The sequence below is a fragment of the Protopterus annectens genome, chromosome 10.part0 (assembly GCF_019279795.1).
Source record: "Protopterus annectens isolate FY-2018-M chromosome 10.part0, PAN1.0, whole genome shotgun sequence".
Taxonomy (NCBI): Eukaryota; Metazoa; Chordata; order Ceratodontiformes; family Protopteridae; genus Protopterus; species Protopterus annectens.
In genome coordinates, this window is record NC_056744.1 from 890,219,521 (window position 1) to 890,235,176 (window position 15,656).

The following is a 15,656-nucleotide window of genomic DNA, read 5'->3' on the forward strand; positions in this document are numbered from 1 at the left end:
TAGACAGCTTCCACCACATTTTATCTTCCCATAACCCTCTACTAGAAAGACTTACAAGAGTAAATAGAAAAGATTTGTCTTCTTGGCTCTTAGCAAAGATCTGGACCCTTTTTCAACACCTGTGTCCAAGATCCTTGAGGTTTTAGCTTCAATCTCTGATGGAGTGAGTCTAGCTGGCTGCCATCTCTAATTTTCACACGGGCAAACATAATTCTACATTAGCCTGTTCTACATTATGCAAGGCCTTTCTTAAGGACACTTTTTTTGCTGAGACCTCCTTTGAAAGATCCTACTACTCCTTGGGATTTAAATTTAAAGCTTCAGGCCTTAACCCAGTCTCTGTTCAAACCTTCAGCCAAAGCAGACCTCTAACATTTTTATCTTGGAAAAACATTTTTCTAGTGGCTATTATGTCAGCTAGAAGGGTATCTGAACTCCAGGCTCTGTCGTCAAAACCTCAGTATCTAATTTTTCATAAAGGCAGGGTGCATTTGAGAACTAACCTTTCTTTTTTTTGCCTAAGGTGGCATTTGAGTCAAATATTAACCAGATCATTAATCTCCCAGTTTTCTTTCTTTTATCTAGAAATCAAATCCAATTTGTAATGAGCAATGGAAATGTGTGGATTAGCCCAGGCTGCAGCTGCACAAATATCATTTAAAGATGCTCTAGACCAAAAAGCTGTAGAAACCTCTACAGATCCTGTGGAATGAGCCCTAGGAGGTTTTGGTAAAGATAAACCCAGTTTACCATGGACAATGGTTATACAGTCAACCATTTGGTCAATGTAACCTCTGTTCCTTGTTTGAGCTCCAGCATCCCTTGTTTTGTTCTGCCTCTGGTATTTTCTGTAATAGGTGGCCCTTTTTTATATCTAGGGGCAGCAAACTCGATCTGAGGTACATTAGGTTGGGGGTATTATGGGCAAAGGGAGGAGCTTGAGAGGTCTAGGTTCTGATGATCTGGTAGAAGCGCCCGAGTCTGAGATCTGAACCCATCAGTTAAGGAAGAATGAAAATGGACAATACAGTTGGAATGCTATGGTGAGTACATTTTTTAAATGTGCAGTCAACTGTATGTAATGTGAAATTCTATATATTTCTGCTATAAAAATTAAAATGTAAAAATATGTGATTAGGATATCCATTTGTTCACAGCTTCATTTGACCACACTCAAATAGTTAGTCTGGAACAGTCATGAGGGCTAGAATTAAATTATACAACACATACCAAATAAATTTGCATAACCTGATGTACACCTTAGTGATGGACTGTAACCAAGGCATTGCCTCAACAAGTTGCTGCAAGGAGGAATTCTGTTTTTGGCAACTGAAAGACTGCCTTAGTTTTACCTGTTTGTATGCAAGTTAACATTATTAATTATTATCCAAAAGATGCAGCGTTCACCTGTGTCAACAGAACCAGTAGAAAAAAACAAAGAAATGTCGGTAACTAAAAGCTGTTTATTATGCGTAAAACAAACTAATAAAAGATTAAGTGCTTTCATTCCAAATGTACACAGAAACCTCATTAGAATGTTGGGATACATATTTCCTGTCTTTAAATATTCTCAACTAAACAAGCAATTAATTTCTTTAAAGAAACAAGTCTTTATTGGGAAGAGGAAATAAAAGCAACAGATGTAGTAATGATGGCAATAACAGGATGCAGAAATGTGGCAAAAGTTCACAATGCCCACTTATTTTGGAAGGGGACAAAATAAATATTATTCATTACCCCAGAGTAATTGTTGCAAAAGGGAAATGTATGTGTGACAAGTGGAGTGGTGTATGTTGACATTTGCTCCTCTTGCTCAGCATACTATGTAGGGAAAACAGAACTTAACTGAAAAAATGTAGTTACCAGCATAACTATGCAGTCAGAAAGAATTACATGAATAATGCTGTGAGTAAACATGCTGCTAATTGTCCAAAATGTTTTATTATTCTTTTAATTTAGAAAAAGTGATAAAACAGAAAGGGGTGGTAACTGGGAAGCATTTTAGAGTATAGAGAACTTTACTAGCAACTGCTGTTGGATGTTGCCTGCTTCCCAGGTTTAAATGAAAAACATTTAGTCTCAGCAGTGACTTCATTTTAAGAGCTGATAGGGTATAAATATTTTCCTTCTAGTATTCATCACACTAGTTAACAATTTTAGGTTTATCTGTTTTAGAATAAATTAGACAGTTTTACGTGTTTGTTACATTGTGATATATAACCTTTTGGTTTGAAGTCATTTATAGGCATGATTTAGAATGCTCTTTCTTTAAGCTAATTAATTGCCTGTGACACAGGTAAACACTGCACCTTTTGGATTATTGTTGAAGTGTGGTGTTTTGTATTACTAATTATTATAACATATTTGAAATAAACCATGATGGAGTAATGTTTTCTGATAATACAACTAGCATTTAATGATGAGGTGTTTTTAAGAACATCTGTAGTCAGAAGTGTAGCTATTAAAACAAGTCCACGAATACTTTATTACACAGGAATAATATTTTATCAGCAATCATGAGTTAAAAACTAAAATATATATATACACAAATCTCTGTACAGCTTTTTTGTGACATTAGCTTAAGAAAATATACAGCTGCTAAAATAACAGTTAGTTACAAAATAGTTTTTATTAGCTAGCATGTTGTTATCTCTCAGTCCAATATTCATTTCAAAACAACTGCTAGCAGGTACGATTGTCAAGTGACATTTTAACCTTTGTCTTCATGGAGACACTAAATGTGGTAATTCCACCAATAATAAATTAACTCTTTGCAAACTAGAAGCACTTGTAATTACAGATAAAGCGGGAACTCCTTCCCACCCCAGAAAAGCATATATTTATTTTTTTCTGAAAATATTCAGATTTAAGGAAAAGAAGATGTCCATCTTGAATGAGTTTGAAGAACACTTTCAGATTTATACATCAGAATATTTCACCAGAGGGGAGAAAGTCAATTTTTTTTCTCTGAAAAATATTCTGATTTAAGGAAAAGAGGATGTCCATCTTGAATGCGTTTGAAGAATGTTTTCAAATTTATACATCTGAATATTTCACCAGAGGCTCTAGCTTCCTTGACAGTGCTGTTAAAATCTGATGGAATTTTTCGTATCTTTCTGTCTGGTTAACCTGCGCACCCTTACTGCCCCACAAGAGTCGCATCTGAAATTCAGTTTTAAACATCTCTAGTAGCTCCTCATCTGGCTTGAAATCTGAAACAAGAAAAAAGAAGCCTTATTACTGTTTATATACCTACGTCGTTATTTAATAGAATGTCGGGGGAACAGAGTGCATTTAACATCTACACATTTCTCTCTGTGGATGGCAGTGAATTCATATACTTGACTTGCTAAAAACATTCGTCATCCAGTAATGAAGGCTAACAGCAGATTAAGTTAACCAGAACAGCACTGGATAACAGTGGTGTAAACAGCAGCACAACTAGCCTGCAGGTCTCCTTAGTTTTTAAGAATGTACAATTATGGATTCATACTTTCACACCAGCACACGTGTGCATTACATTGCACTGACAGGAGGTTAGAGCACTCCTGATTCAACTCTACAGGCAGTACTCTGTGTTTGTGTGTTCAGATGCTGGTATTTATATGCATATTTATGTATGCATATATACCCACACACATACACGTGTGTGCATACGTATGTGTATGTAATGCATATATACATAAACACAGTTTTGCATGCCTTTTTGCATGTAACTTGCAGATATTTGTATGTAGGCTTATGTTGCACTTAAAATTGTGCCATTATTTTACTGTGAAGTAAGATGTTTGTATTATTTCATCAATGTACAGAGCACTTATGAGTGTTGCACCCCACCACCATGCAGCCACCCCTCTATTTCCCATATCTTTCTTTTCAACTGGCAAATGTATCCCTGACTCAACTTGCTGGCCCTTCACTCTTTTGTTTTTGATAATGCATTGCACAGCCCACCATCCTGTCACTAAAGTTACACTTTGATAACTCAGTCCCGAGTCCTCTGCATTTTATATGCACTAAAAACAAGCAGTGCAGAGTTACTAAAATAATGAGGGGGGGTGGAAATGCTGGAAGCTGTGCCTTCCTCCACTATCCTGAATTCAACTACTTCCTCCTAATCTTCTGACAATGTGGTTTGTCCAAATCATGCTCACCTTTCACATGTCAGGCTTCCTCAGGCTGTAATCAGATTCTAGCATTTCCACCCCCCCTCATTATTTTAGCAACTCTGCACTGCTTGTTTTTAGTGACCGAATTATCCTTCATTTTACTGTTACAAGAACTAGACAAAGTACCCTGTATAAAGCCCCAGAGCTGTAAGAAGGGTCGGGCATTGGAGGGGTCTACCTAGTTGCTAACTTTCGGGGAGCACCTATCAATATATGCTTGCTTAAGAAAGAAATATAGAACAGTTTGACAGTTTACAATTTGTAAAGATGTATTATTCATTTCTTTCAAATACCATAATGAATAAGTAGGTTGTTGATACATAGTAAACATATTTTTTGAAACTTTTCCATGCTGTCATGCTTAATGATAGTAATCTTTTAAATCTGTTTACTAATGTAGAAATCTAATAACATGTTGCTACATTAAAAAAAAGCAGTATGATGGTTTACAAGCTGTTACTAAGCACTCACTTGTAGGCAGCGGCTATGGAGGGTGTAAAACAAATGTGATGCTGCAGCCCTGTACTGGCTTATTCACATCCTGTGTCTTGGAAGGATGACTTCAGTGTTTCTGGAACACAACTCATCACATTTCCATGACAGTATTATGTTAATTTTCCTTTCATATTGGTAAGCCTAAACACTGCTTCTCAGGAGTTAGCTTGGGATTAATGTTTATGTTTTACTCCTGCTGAGAGAATGAGCAAAACAGCATTATTTTCTAGCTAGAGCTCACCAATCACTTTAAAGCCTAAAAAGTGTTTCTTAGGAGTATCTTCTGTCTTGAAATTAATGCTACTGCTTTGCCCCTGATGAGAGAGGCAGCACAGGGGCATCAATTTCTGCTGGTCTCTGATTAGGCAGTGTGAATGAGACTTCATTGACTGGTCCCTCTGCAGTTTTTGGTGAGAACCTCTACAGAGCTTTTGTGCACCTTGGCTATTGCATCCAGTTGCAGTATGTTGTATCTAGGGTATCTACCAACAGAAGACTATAGCAAACATACTGAACCTAGGAATGTCTGGGTTAATTCTACTTTTCAGGAAGCAGCTTGGAAATAGTGCTATTCTTTTGCTTCTGGTGACAGAAGAAGCAATGTATCATTGATTCCATGCTGTGTGTAGCTGTGTTGAGAATAGCATTATCTCCTTTATCATACAGCAGCTGCGGTAGTCAACTCCAAATCTCATATGCAGCTCTCATTCTTCAGCACACATTAGTAAGCACATGAAACCAGGGATTTGCACTTTCCAACCATTTCTGTAGCCATTAGTTAAATGGGCATCCTGAGACAATTTTTCAAAAAAAAAAAATAACTTAAAGAAACAAACAGGCAAAGGGCATTCACCGGACTAGAACTAATTCAATTTATTGTAGGCGCTTTCGAATGTAAAAATTCACAAACTTCCTCAGACCTCTGAGGAAGTTTGTGAATTTTTACATTCAAAAGCACCTGCAATAAAATTAATTAGTTCTAGTCCAGTGAATGCCCTCTGCTTCCTGAGACAATGTAGCAACTGTCTCATGTTAAATGACAACCAAGTGTTTGAGAGAGGTAGTTATATAATGTTATTGGAAGCAAAGCTGTCACACAAAGCCATGACAAATAACATTCAGGTTGTTAATACCACACAACACTACACTAAACCAATCACACACAACTCATACCAAACACATGGACCTATGTATGTTAAGGCTCTTAAAAGTTGTTTGTCTTTTTGGCTTTCCCCGGTTAGCGGTCGCCACAGCGGACCTCCGGTCTGCTAATGATTGGCAGTAGATTTTTTATGGTGCCAAGTTGCCAGCCCGATGCCCAACCTTCAGCGAAGGCATGCCCATTCATGCATGTATTTTAGGGGCCACTCGACTGCGGGGAGGACATGCAGACTCCACACAGAAGGCACTCCAGTCGTGAATTGAGAACCTCTAGCTGTGAGGCAACAATGCTACCTCTGTACCACAGCGGCTTCGTTAAGGCTACCTAAATCACAAAGGTCTCCTAAATGTAACCTAAGAAACAAGTACCATCAGCAACCTCATAATCACACAACACTGGCAGCACCCACCATGAATCATATATCTAAGAGCCACACTGACTCATTTCAAAAGCTCATAAGACAAACCTCCACACAATCCAATATTCTCATCATAGGTGACACTGTAATGAAACACACTCATGTACCATTCACCAGGGTGTTCAAAGAGAGGCTCACGATCAGTTTCATGTCAGGTGCCAGGATTTACCACATTACTCACATATTCTAGTCCTTGCATCACAAGTGCACATATGACACAGTCATAGTGCATGTGAGTGTAAACAACTTGAAATGTACCTCCTTAGACTGTATGAAGAGAGACATGATGGAACTCTCAGAATAACTCTGTGGCAGGTATAAGCCTAGCCTTTAGCAAAATTCTACATAACCAAGAATGATGCTGCAATACAAGTAAAAGATTCTTGACTTCAGCAATTGGCTTCGCTACTGGTGTCATTCTGAGTGGGTACAATATATATCAGCCTGGAAGGAAATTGTAGACAGTCTTGTTTTGCCAAAGATAGCCTGCACCTATTCCTTCAAGGCTTTTGTGTATTGGCTAAATCCTTAACCACCTCCATAGTACTTTTTTTAAGCAATGCCAGTCCTCTAAAGCTTTCAACGTCACAAAACAGAATCAGGATAAAATAGTGGTGTTGTTGCTCAACAATAGGAGGTTAAACAAAAGACCAGGCCCTAAAAGCACTCCTTATCCTGGAAAACACTTACTCGGCTTACTCACAGCAGCTGCCAATTTCCTTCAGCTCGTGGTGTATCTCATTGTGAGTGTTTGAACTTTATTTTTTATATTGCAGCTAAGGTCTCTACAAACTCATTTGTTCTATTGTTTTGTTACTGTCAGCATTGCTACTGTTGCAGAACTGGTCTCCTATTTATAAAAATTGTAGACAAAGTGTTACAATGTATCATTTTCCAGTCTGACTTGGTGCTTAGTGCTGCTAGCACTTACATATGCTATAATATCAAACTGGGTTGCTACTCCTCATCACTTTTGTTTACTACATACTTTTTATTTAAAATAGATACTAAGCAGTGTGACTGAATGTTCTGTGATTCAGTTTTAAGGAAAGCAATAAGTTAAATACATAACACCATATTACGGCTAAAAGTCCTGTTTTGCTGCCAAGTCAGAGCAATCCTTAGTTGTTTTAACTGCTGTACCATAAGAAATATTATAGCAATGTAGATTTGTAAATGTCTGTGTTGCGATATTTAAGTACTATTATATACAAATGTTGTGATAGTTTACCACGGCTATATCTGTGATAGAACTGTCTCTTTAAATTCATGGTCTAACTACATTATCTGGTATATATCACTAAGTAAGGTGTTTTTTTATGTCAAGGGCTTCATATGCGAATGCATAACAGTTGCCTGAGCCTTTTTTACTAAACACTTTGTACCCGTGTAAATAGTATAACATGCTGCTACTCTTAAACCCAATACCCTTCCTGCCTGGGTGATAATTTATTATTTCAGTTACTTTTTACAGCACTTATCTCTCATTCCCTTTTGTTTTTGTTTCCATCTTTTCATTTAGTGACCACTGTCCCTGTGAACGGGTTCTCTCAGTCCCCCACTTGCTGAATCCTTGGCCATTGTACACATCTGCAGTGAAGAAACCAGCCACAAGGACTCAAGGGCTTTAAGAAGAAAATAAGTTACTGTAGGTGTCTAGCTATGTTTCCCTCTTAGCCTACTACTGTAGAAAGTACCTGGTCTAAAACAGAAATATTCTGCTGTAAATACATTCCCCAGTTAACTTTTTCTTTTTGTTATCAGTAAACCAAGATAAAGCTCTAGGCAAAAAAAGGTAACCCAGTAGATACACTGGAATTGCCCACTTGTAAAATAGAGGCAAAAAGGTGCTTAAACTGACACTTTTTGTCTGCTTCAAACTAGGTATCTACCCAGAAAGGACACAGCTGAAATCAGGTCTATAGATTGTTTTTCCCTACTAGATTCTAATAACGCCTAACAATTTGGCTATTTAGATACTTACCCTGCAATCTTTAGCCTGGGGAGCTCTAACCCGCTCTGTTTGCTACGTTCACTCCGCTCCCTTCCCTGCCCCCTATTCCCACCTGCCCCAAGTACCTCTACATTTATTTTTAGCTTTAACCCCACCCCTAATTGCCAGCACTTAGGCTACACCACTGCTCACCCCCTCCCCCTACATCTAACACAATCATGCTACTACCTAATATAACAATCCTTACCTGCGTAGTTCTAGCTCACATTACATCCTACCAAGGCTCCACAGTCACATGCCCCAACAACTTCCACTGTACTCTCTCAACACACTCCCTCAAACATTTACACTATAACTACACAACCCCTGCCACCAAAACCATCCTCCCAATACACACACTCCATTACCAAACACCTAACACACACAAAAATAAAATATCTCTAAGGTACCATAAGCAATTTACTGTGTATATAAAGCATATCCTAAACACCCTCTATAAACTAGTCTTCACTTGAGACATCCATCCAAACCCTGGTCCTCCCAACCACAAACCCTAGTCCAAGCAACCCCCCCACAACTCAACTCCTAGCCAACAAGAAAACAACAGACCTACTTATAATGTCCATAAACCTCAGAAGCATATGCAATAAAATCCAAGAACTACATGCCAGCATAAGCATATATTCCCCAGATATTCTCTTCCTAACTGAAATCTGGCTCAAACCTCACATCAGAAGTGAGGAAATACTTTCACCTGAATACAACATCCTTCACATAGACAGATTGTCCAAAAAAGGAGGTGGTGTAGCATTGATATTTAAATACCACCTCAATATTCAACTCCTGAACTCATCTGCCCCTCACCACAACAATGAAGAAATCCTTTATGCCAATATCAAACTAAACCCAAACAAAACAATCAATATCATAGAATGCTATTTCCTACCAAGGCAAAATATTACACCTCTAGAAAATCTCCTGAGCTGGGCTACTCTATCTCTACCCCAGGAAACCATTATTCTCGGTGACTTTAACATCAACTGGCTATCCTGTAATAACAATCTCCCAACCATTCACCTTAATCTCCATGGGTTCACTCAACTCATTCAATCCCCTACCCGAATCAACAAAAACCCTAACAATCATACCTTACTTGACTGGCTCCTAGTCAACAAAGCCCCTCACTCTTACCTAGCAGGCTGTTTACTTGACAGTCTTAGTGACCACTCCCCCACTTTCCTAATTCGGCACCACACAGTTTTGGAGCCCATTATCCACAGGCAAATACGGAACAAGTCCAACTTCAACCCCAACTCCTTCATCTCCTCCCTGCAAAAAATTAACTGGTCACCACTAAAATACCTCAACCTAGATGAGGCTGTCCACTTCTACAACAGTACCTTCCTCTCCATCCTAAACACCCATGCTCCTGTAAGAAATGCCAAAGTCAGATCCAGGCATGCCCCATGGTTACAGAAGACCACCAAAACCCTATTGAAATCCAGAGATAAGGCCTGGGAGCACTGGCGACTAACAAAAAATAACTCAGATAGGCAATCATTCCTTGAACTGCGCAATAAAGCCAAAAAGCATATAAAATTAGACAAATCCCTCTACTATAAATCCAGCCTAAACTCTACCAACCACAACCCTAAGCAATTCTGGTCCACTATTAACACTATCCTCCACCCAGGGAAGTTTGATACCCCCCAGCCGTCCATCCCCCCTCCTCCAGCAATATTACTGAATCCTTCAACAAACACTTCACTGAAACTATACCATCTCTAAACAAACACTTCCCTACAACAGCCCCAACACCTAACCCTAACCCCCCACTCCTCTTTTCTTCTTCACCTCAGTACCTACCTCCAACATAAAAAGACTATTGTCAAAACTTAAACCCACCAAACTCGCAGCTGACAACCTCCCCTCTGACTACTTGAAAATTTCAGCTGATACACTAGCCTACCCAATTTCAATTATAATCAACTGTTCCATAACAGAAGGCTATGTTCCCTCAATATGGAAAATATCCCACATCATTCCCCTCCACAAAGGCACCCCCTCCACTGACCTCTCCAATTACCACCCCATTGCTATCCTCTCCCCTCTCTCCAAGATACTTGAAAAATGTATCAACACCCAGGTCTCCAACTACCTCCTAGCTAATAATCTCCTCTCCAAAACCCAACATGGTTTCAGGCCATATCACAACACTACCTCTGCTCTGCTCTCTTTCACCAACACTATACTTCATCACAAAAACAATGGCCTCTTCTCTACTACCGTATTTCTAGATCTCTCAAAGGCCTTTGACATGGTATCTCATGAGCTACTACTCTCTACTCTCCCCAACCTCTCCTTCTCACAATCAGCCTGCAACTTGTTCCACAGCTATCTACATGGACACCAGCAATCAGTAATCTGGGGTGATAACATATCACCTCGCCTCCCAGTTACTCTCAGAGTTCTCCAAGGGTCTATCCTTGGCCCTCTGCTATTCTCACTTTTCACTAACAACCTACATATTGCCACCACACAAGCATCTCTCATACAGTACGCAGATGACTTTACTCTCATCTGCTCTGCCCCCACTCTACCAGAACTACAACAAATCACACAGGAATCATTCTCTTCTGTAGAAAGCTGGTTATCCAATGCTCAGCTCCTACTCAACTCAAGTAAGACAAAACATCTCCTGTTCCAAGCTTCCAAAGCCACCCAAAACACCCCCAATTCAACATTCTTGCAAAGACAATACCATCATCTCTCCATTAGAACACACAAAATTACTCGGTGTGGAAATAGACAACAAACTTAGATTTGACACCCACATATCTCTCACAATAAAAAAAGTTCACAAGAAACTTGGTGCATTATATCGAAGCCACCAATTCCTAACCAAGGTGGATAGAATCTCCATAGCCAATTCCCAGCTAATCTCCACCCTACTCTATGCATCCCCCATACTTACCAACCTTAAACAGACAAACCTACACAAGCTGGATGCTTGTTACAACAAAATTGCTAAATTTGCCACTGGAACCTCCTACCGCAGCCATCATTGTATCTCCCTTAAAGAACTAAACTGGCTAGAACTCCCACAACTCCTTCACTTTAATCAACTCACCTTTGCTCATAAACTTATTAACCATCCCGTTAACATCCCTTCCCTTCAAACCCTTCTCCAACCCTATCACTCCACTAGGCCCCTAAGATCAAGCAACAAAAATCAACTCACTGTTATCAAACCCAAAAACTCAGCAGGAGAAGCCATATTTTCATGTACCATATCTAAACTTTGGAACAATCTTCCACCCTCTATAACTACTCTACCTTCCAGCAGCCTTTTCAAGACTGCACTCAAATTCCACATACATTTGCACTGGCTTTGTCCTTGTTCTAATCCAGACTAACACCCCCACCTAGACTCTTAACCCAACTATACTACTGCCACTACTAACCATAGTCAGAAATAGCTAGTTGTCTTTACATACTTTAACATCTTGTCTGACAACTTTGTTACTAATATTATAAATGACAAGAAACTATCTTAACTTGCAACATTTACTCTATATACTGTTGATAATCAATATCTTGTTATTGTATTAAAGTCAACAACCTGTAATGTTGTTTACTATTGCTGCAACTTAGTATCTCTATTTATCATGTACATGATGTGGATCTTTTCTCCCCGGGTATCCGCTGAAAAAGGACCTGCGTCCAGTCGGAATTTCCAGGTAAACATATTTAAATAAATAAAATAAATAAATAAACATTGATATATGCATCATCACGGAGACTTAGTTCAAGACCAGTGACAGCATGCCATCAGTGCACTGCTTCATTGCCAACCACATTTTCAGGCCGAGCACATTAGATGAAGGCACTAAAGGTGACAGTGTCTCCACATTCTTAAAAAAAATTGCACCTCCAGTCTTGTTAGATAAGATAATGACTTGAAACTCCATGTCTAACTTACTATTAACAAAACCCATTTCATATCATAGCAAAATATAGGCCTTCCCTCTATGTACCCTTCAACTCACATCTCCTACCTAACCAGTATGGAATGCCTATGCATTAAAACAAACACCATTCTCCTAGGACACGTAAATTACCACTCCATTAACTGGGAGACTTATACAACATCAAACATGTATGCTGTGAAATTTCTGAACTTAATCAATATAAACATTATGGAGTAGTTAGTCCTCGTCCCAACCAGGGGAGATAAAGTCCTGGACTTGTTTATTACAATATGGGGCAGCTTTACTCCACACCAATTGTAACTTCCTCCTTGGTCAAACCAGACCACAGATCAGTCATATTCACCTAAAGACTGAAGCATCTTCCAGTAACTTGCAATACAGAAAATATGTCAAGTCTAATGTACTAAACCTGAGAGATGACCTGGCTAAATTCGAAAGCCCCTTTCATCTTGATGACTCCACTGCTTATACAAAATCCTTTACCACTAATTTCTATATGCATGAAAATAGTTGCACAGATACATCTGTCCCCATAGAAGCAAAATACAATGCTAAATTTAAAAATAAATCCCTGTGGTGGAATCCTAACAAAAACATCCTCTATAATAAAAGAAAAAACTCATGGCATGCAAAAATATATTTAACACCCAAAATGCCAGCAATGTTCTTACTAAACTTAATAAGGAACTTGGGACCCTGACTAAATCACCTAAAGCCAGATATGAGGTAACTATAGATACACAAGTAAAGGATAACCACAAAACCACCTTTAACAATGTAAGAAATCTCAGAAACAATGCCCAGAACTGCACTGAACTAACAGCAAAGGATATCACATGCCTGAACCTACAGAACATAGCCAGTCTAGCAGAAAAATGTATTCAAGCTTCATTCCCCTCTCTTATCCTGTATTCCCATATCACATACTTGCATCCACCTCCCCCTAATCAAATCTCTCAAGAACAAGTCCCCAAGGTGCTATCCAAGGCCAGATACACTATTTCTATGGGGGCCATGTAACATACCGGTCTGCCTGCCTACTGGTCAGCCTGAAACATAACCTATCAAACCACCTACAGAGGTTATTCACTATCAGTCTCCAAACAGGCTTTGTGCCAGATAAATGGAGGACAGCAACAGTTATCCTTTTGCACACAGGCGGGGTGTCAATAGACATGGGTAAATATAGACCCATAAGCCTGACCAGCTTCATCTGTGAGGCTGTGAACAGGATTATTATTGAATAAGGACACAGGTAAACTATTAACTCTTGATTCAAACCAGTTTGGATAAGTCAAGGGCAGATCCTGCCTACTTACCTAGTGAACTTCTTCAAGAAGGTTATGTAAGCAATGGACAAAGCAAATCAATACACACCATATATCTAGACTTTCTACACTCAGATATTGTAGATAAAATCTCCCAGTTAAATGTATCTCTCTGTATAACTTAGTGAATAACAAATTGGCTCACAAGCAGAATCCAGGAAATTAGGGTGGGCGACTGTACCTTCTCCAAAAGCCCTGTCACTAGCAACGTGCCTCAAGGTTCATTCCTTGGGCCACTCTTCTTTGGCATTTACAGATGTCAAAGCCTAAGTCCTCAAAAGACAACAAAATTCTCCAAGAAGACCTTTCCCGTACATCAGCTGGTGTCAGAGCCATGGATTAAAATAAAATGTCAAGAAATGTATAATCATATCCTTCAGCAAGTATGACTTCCATTTTTAATTATTACATTCATAACAAGTCACTGCAAGAAGATTCTGTATTCAGGGTCTAGGACCCTATGTCGTTAGCAAACCATCGTTTGATCACCATGTAGCCACTACTCTAAGGAAGTCCTTTTTCATCACACAACTTAAATCCACTGTACTTGCCTCTCATCATACTGATCATTGAATACAGTGCCCCATTCTGTACGTACGTGTCCAAACAGTTGTTACAACTGGAGTGGCCACAATGCTTTCTCATTAAAAAATCAAGGGCCTAAATCAAAAAACTATGCAGACCATTTCAAAGTCATATCTGTCTTCTAGGTATCTTACAGGCTACTAGGAGGCAACCTCTGCATCTAGTATAGTGCATCAACAAACCCTGTTATATATTTGCAAGTCCAACATTGCATGACCACATGCCCAAGGGATCTCAATCTCTTTTGCAAAATAAACAGAATATGTATGAGGGAAAGGTGTGTATCATAGAGAATACTTCTTCTATGGAACTGTTTTCCACTCCACATAAAGTGAAGTACTTCTGTTAATCTATTCAAATATAATTTGGATGAATGGATGGAAAACTGTAATTTTTCCCCCCAGTTTAGCACCCATGTCCCTCATGGATAAGGGCAACAAGTAAATCTCTCAACCTATCCTTGTTCTGCCACTCTGGGTTATTCATATGCAAAATATAAGGGCTAAAAATTACCATGGGAATGTCATCATAATCTTTGCGGCTGTTCCCGTTAGGGGTCACCACAACGGATCATCTGTTTCCATTTCTTCCTGTCCTCTGCATCATGCTCTTTCACACCAACCGCCTGCATGTCCTCTCTCACCACATCCATAAACCTTATCTTAGGCCTTCCTCTTTTCCTCTTACTTGGCAGCTCCATCCTTAGCATCCTTTTCCCAATATACCCAGCATCACTCCTCAGCACATGTCCAAACCAACGCAATCTCGCATCTCTTGCTTTGTCTCCAAACTGTCCAACCTGAGCTGACCCTCTAATATACTGATTCCTAATCCTGTCCATCTGAGTCACACCCAGTGCAAATCTTAACATCTTTAACTCTGCCACATCCAGCTCTGTCTCCTGCCTTTTTGTCAATGCTACCGTTTCCAACCCATATAACATAGCTGGTCTCACTACACTCTTGTAGACCTTCCCTTTCACTCTTATTGGTACCCGTCTGTCACAAATCACTCCTGACACTCTTCTCCACCCTGCCTGTACTCTCTTCTTCACCTCTCTTCCACACTCACCATTACTCTGAACTGTTGATCCCAAGTATTTAAACTCATCCACCTTTACCAACTTTACTCCCTGCATCCTCACCATTCCACTACCCTCCCTCTCATTTACACACATATATTCTGTTTTAGCCCTGCTGACCTTCATTCCTCTCCTCTCTAAAGCATATCTTCACCTCTCCAGGATCTCCTCAACCTGGTCCCTACTCTCACTACATATCACAATGTCATCTGCAAACATCATAGTCCATGGGGCCTCCTGTCTAATCTCATCTGTCAACCTGTCCATCACCACTGCAAATAAGAAAGGGCTCAGAGCTGATCCTTTATGTAATCCCACCTCCACCTTAAATGTATCTGTCACTCCCACCTCAGTCCTCACCAATGTCACACTACCCTTGTACATATCCTGTACCACACTTACATACTTCTCTGCCACTCCCAACTTCCTCATACAATACCACAACTCCTCTCTAGGCACCCTGTCATATGCT

General features: G+C 39.5%; 1 protein-coding gene across 2 annotated transcripts in view; it reads right to left on the reverse strand.

Annotated features, from left to right (window-relative positions):
• Positions 1-2,390: 2,390 nt before the first annotated feature.
• Positions 2,391-15,656, reverse strand: part of BCAR3 (BCAR3 adaptor protein, NSP family member) — a 738,013-nt gene continuing 724,747 nt past the window's right edge. For both annotated transcript variants that reach the window (XM_044085684.1, XM_044085685.1), the window contains one exon: positions 2,391-3,212. In XM_044085684.1, the coding sequence (XP_043941619.1) occupies positions 3,037-3,212 (176 nt within the window). In that variant the 3' untranslated portion in view covers positions 2,391-3,036. The remainder of the gene's footprint in view (positions 3,213-15,656) is intronic.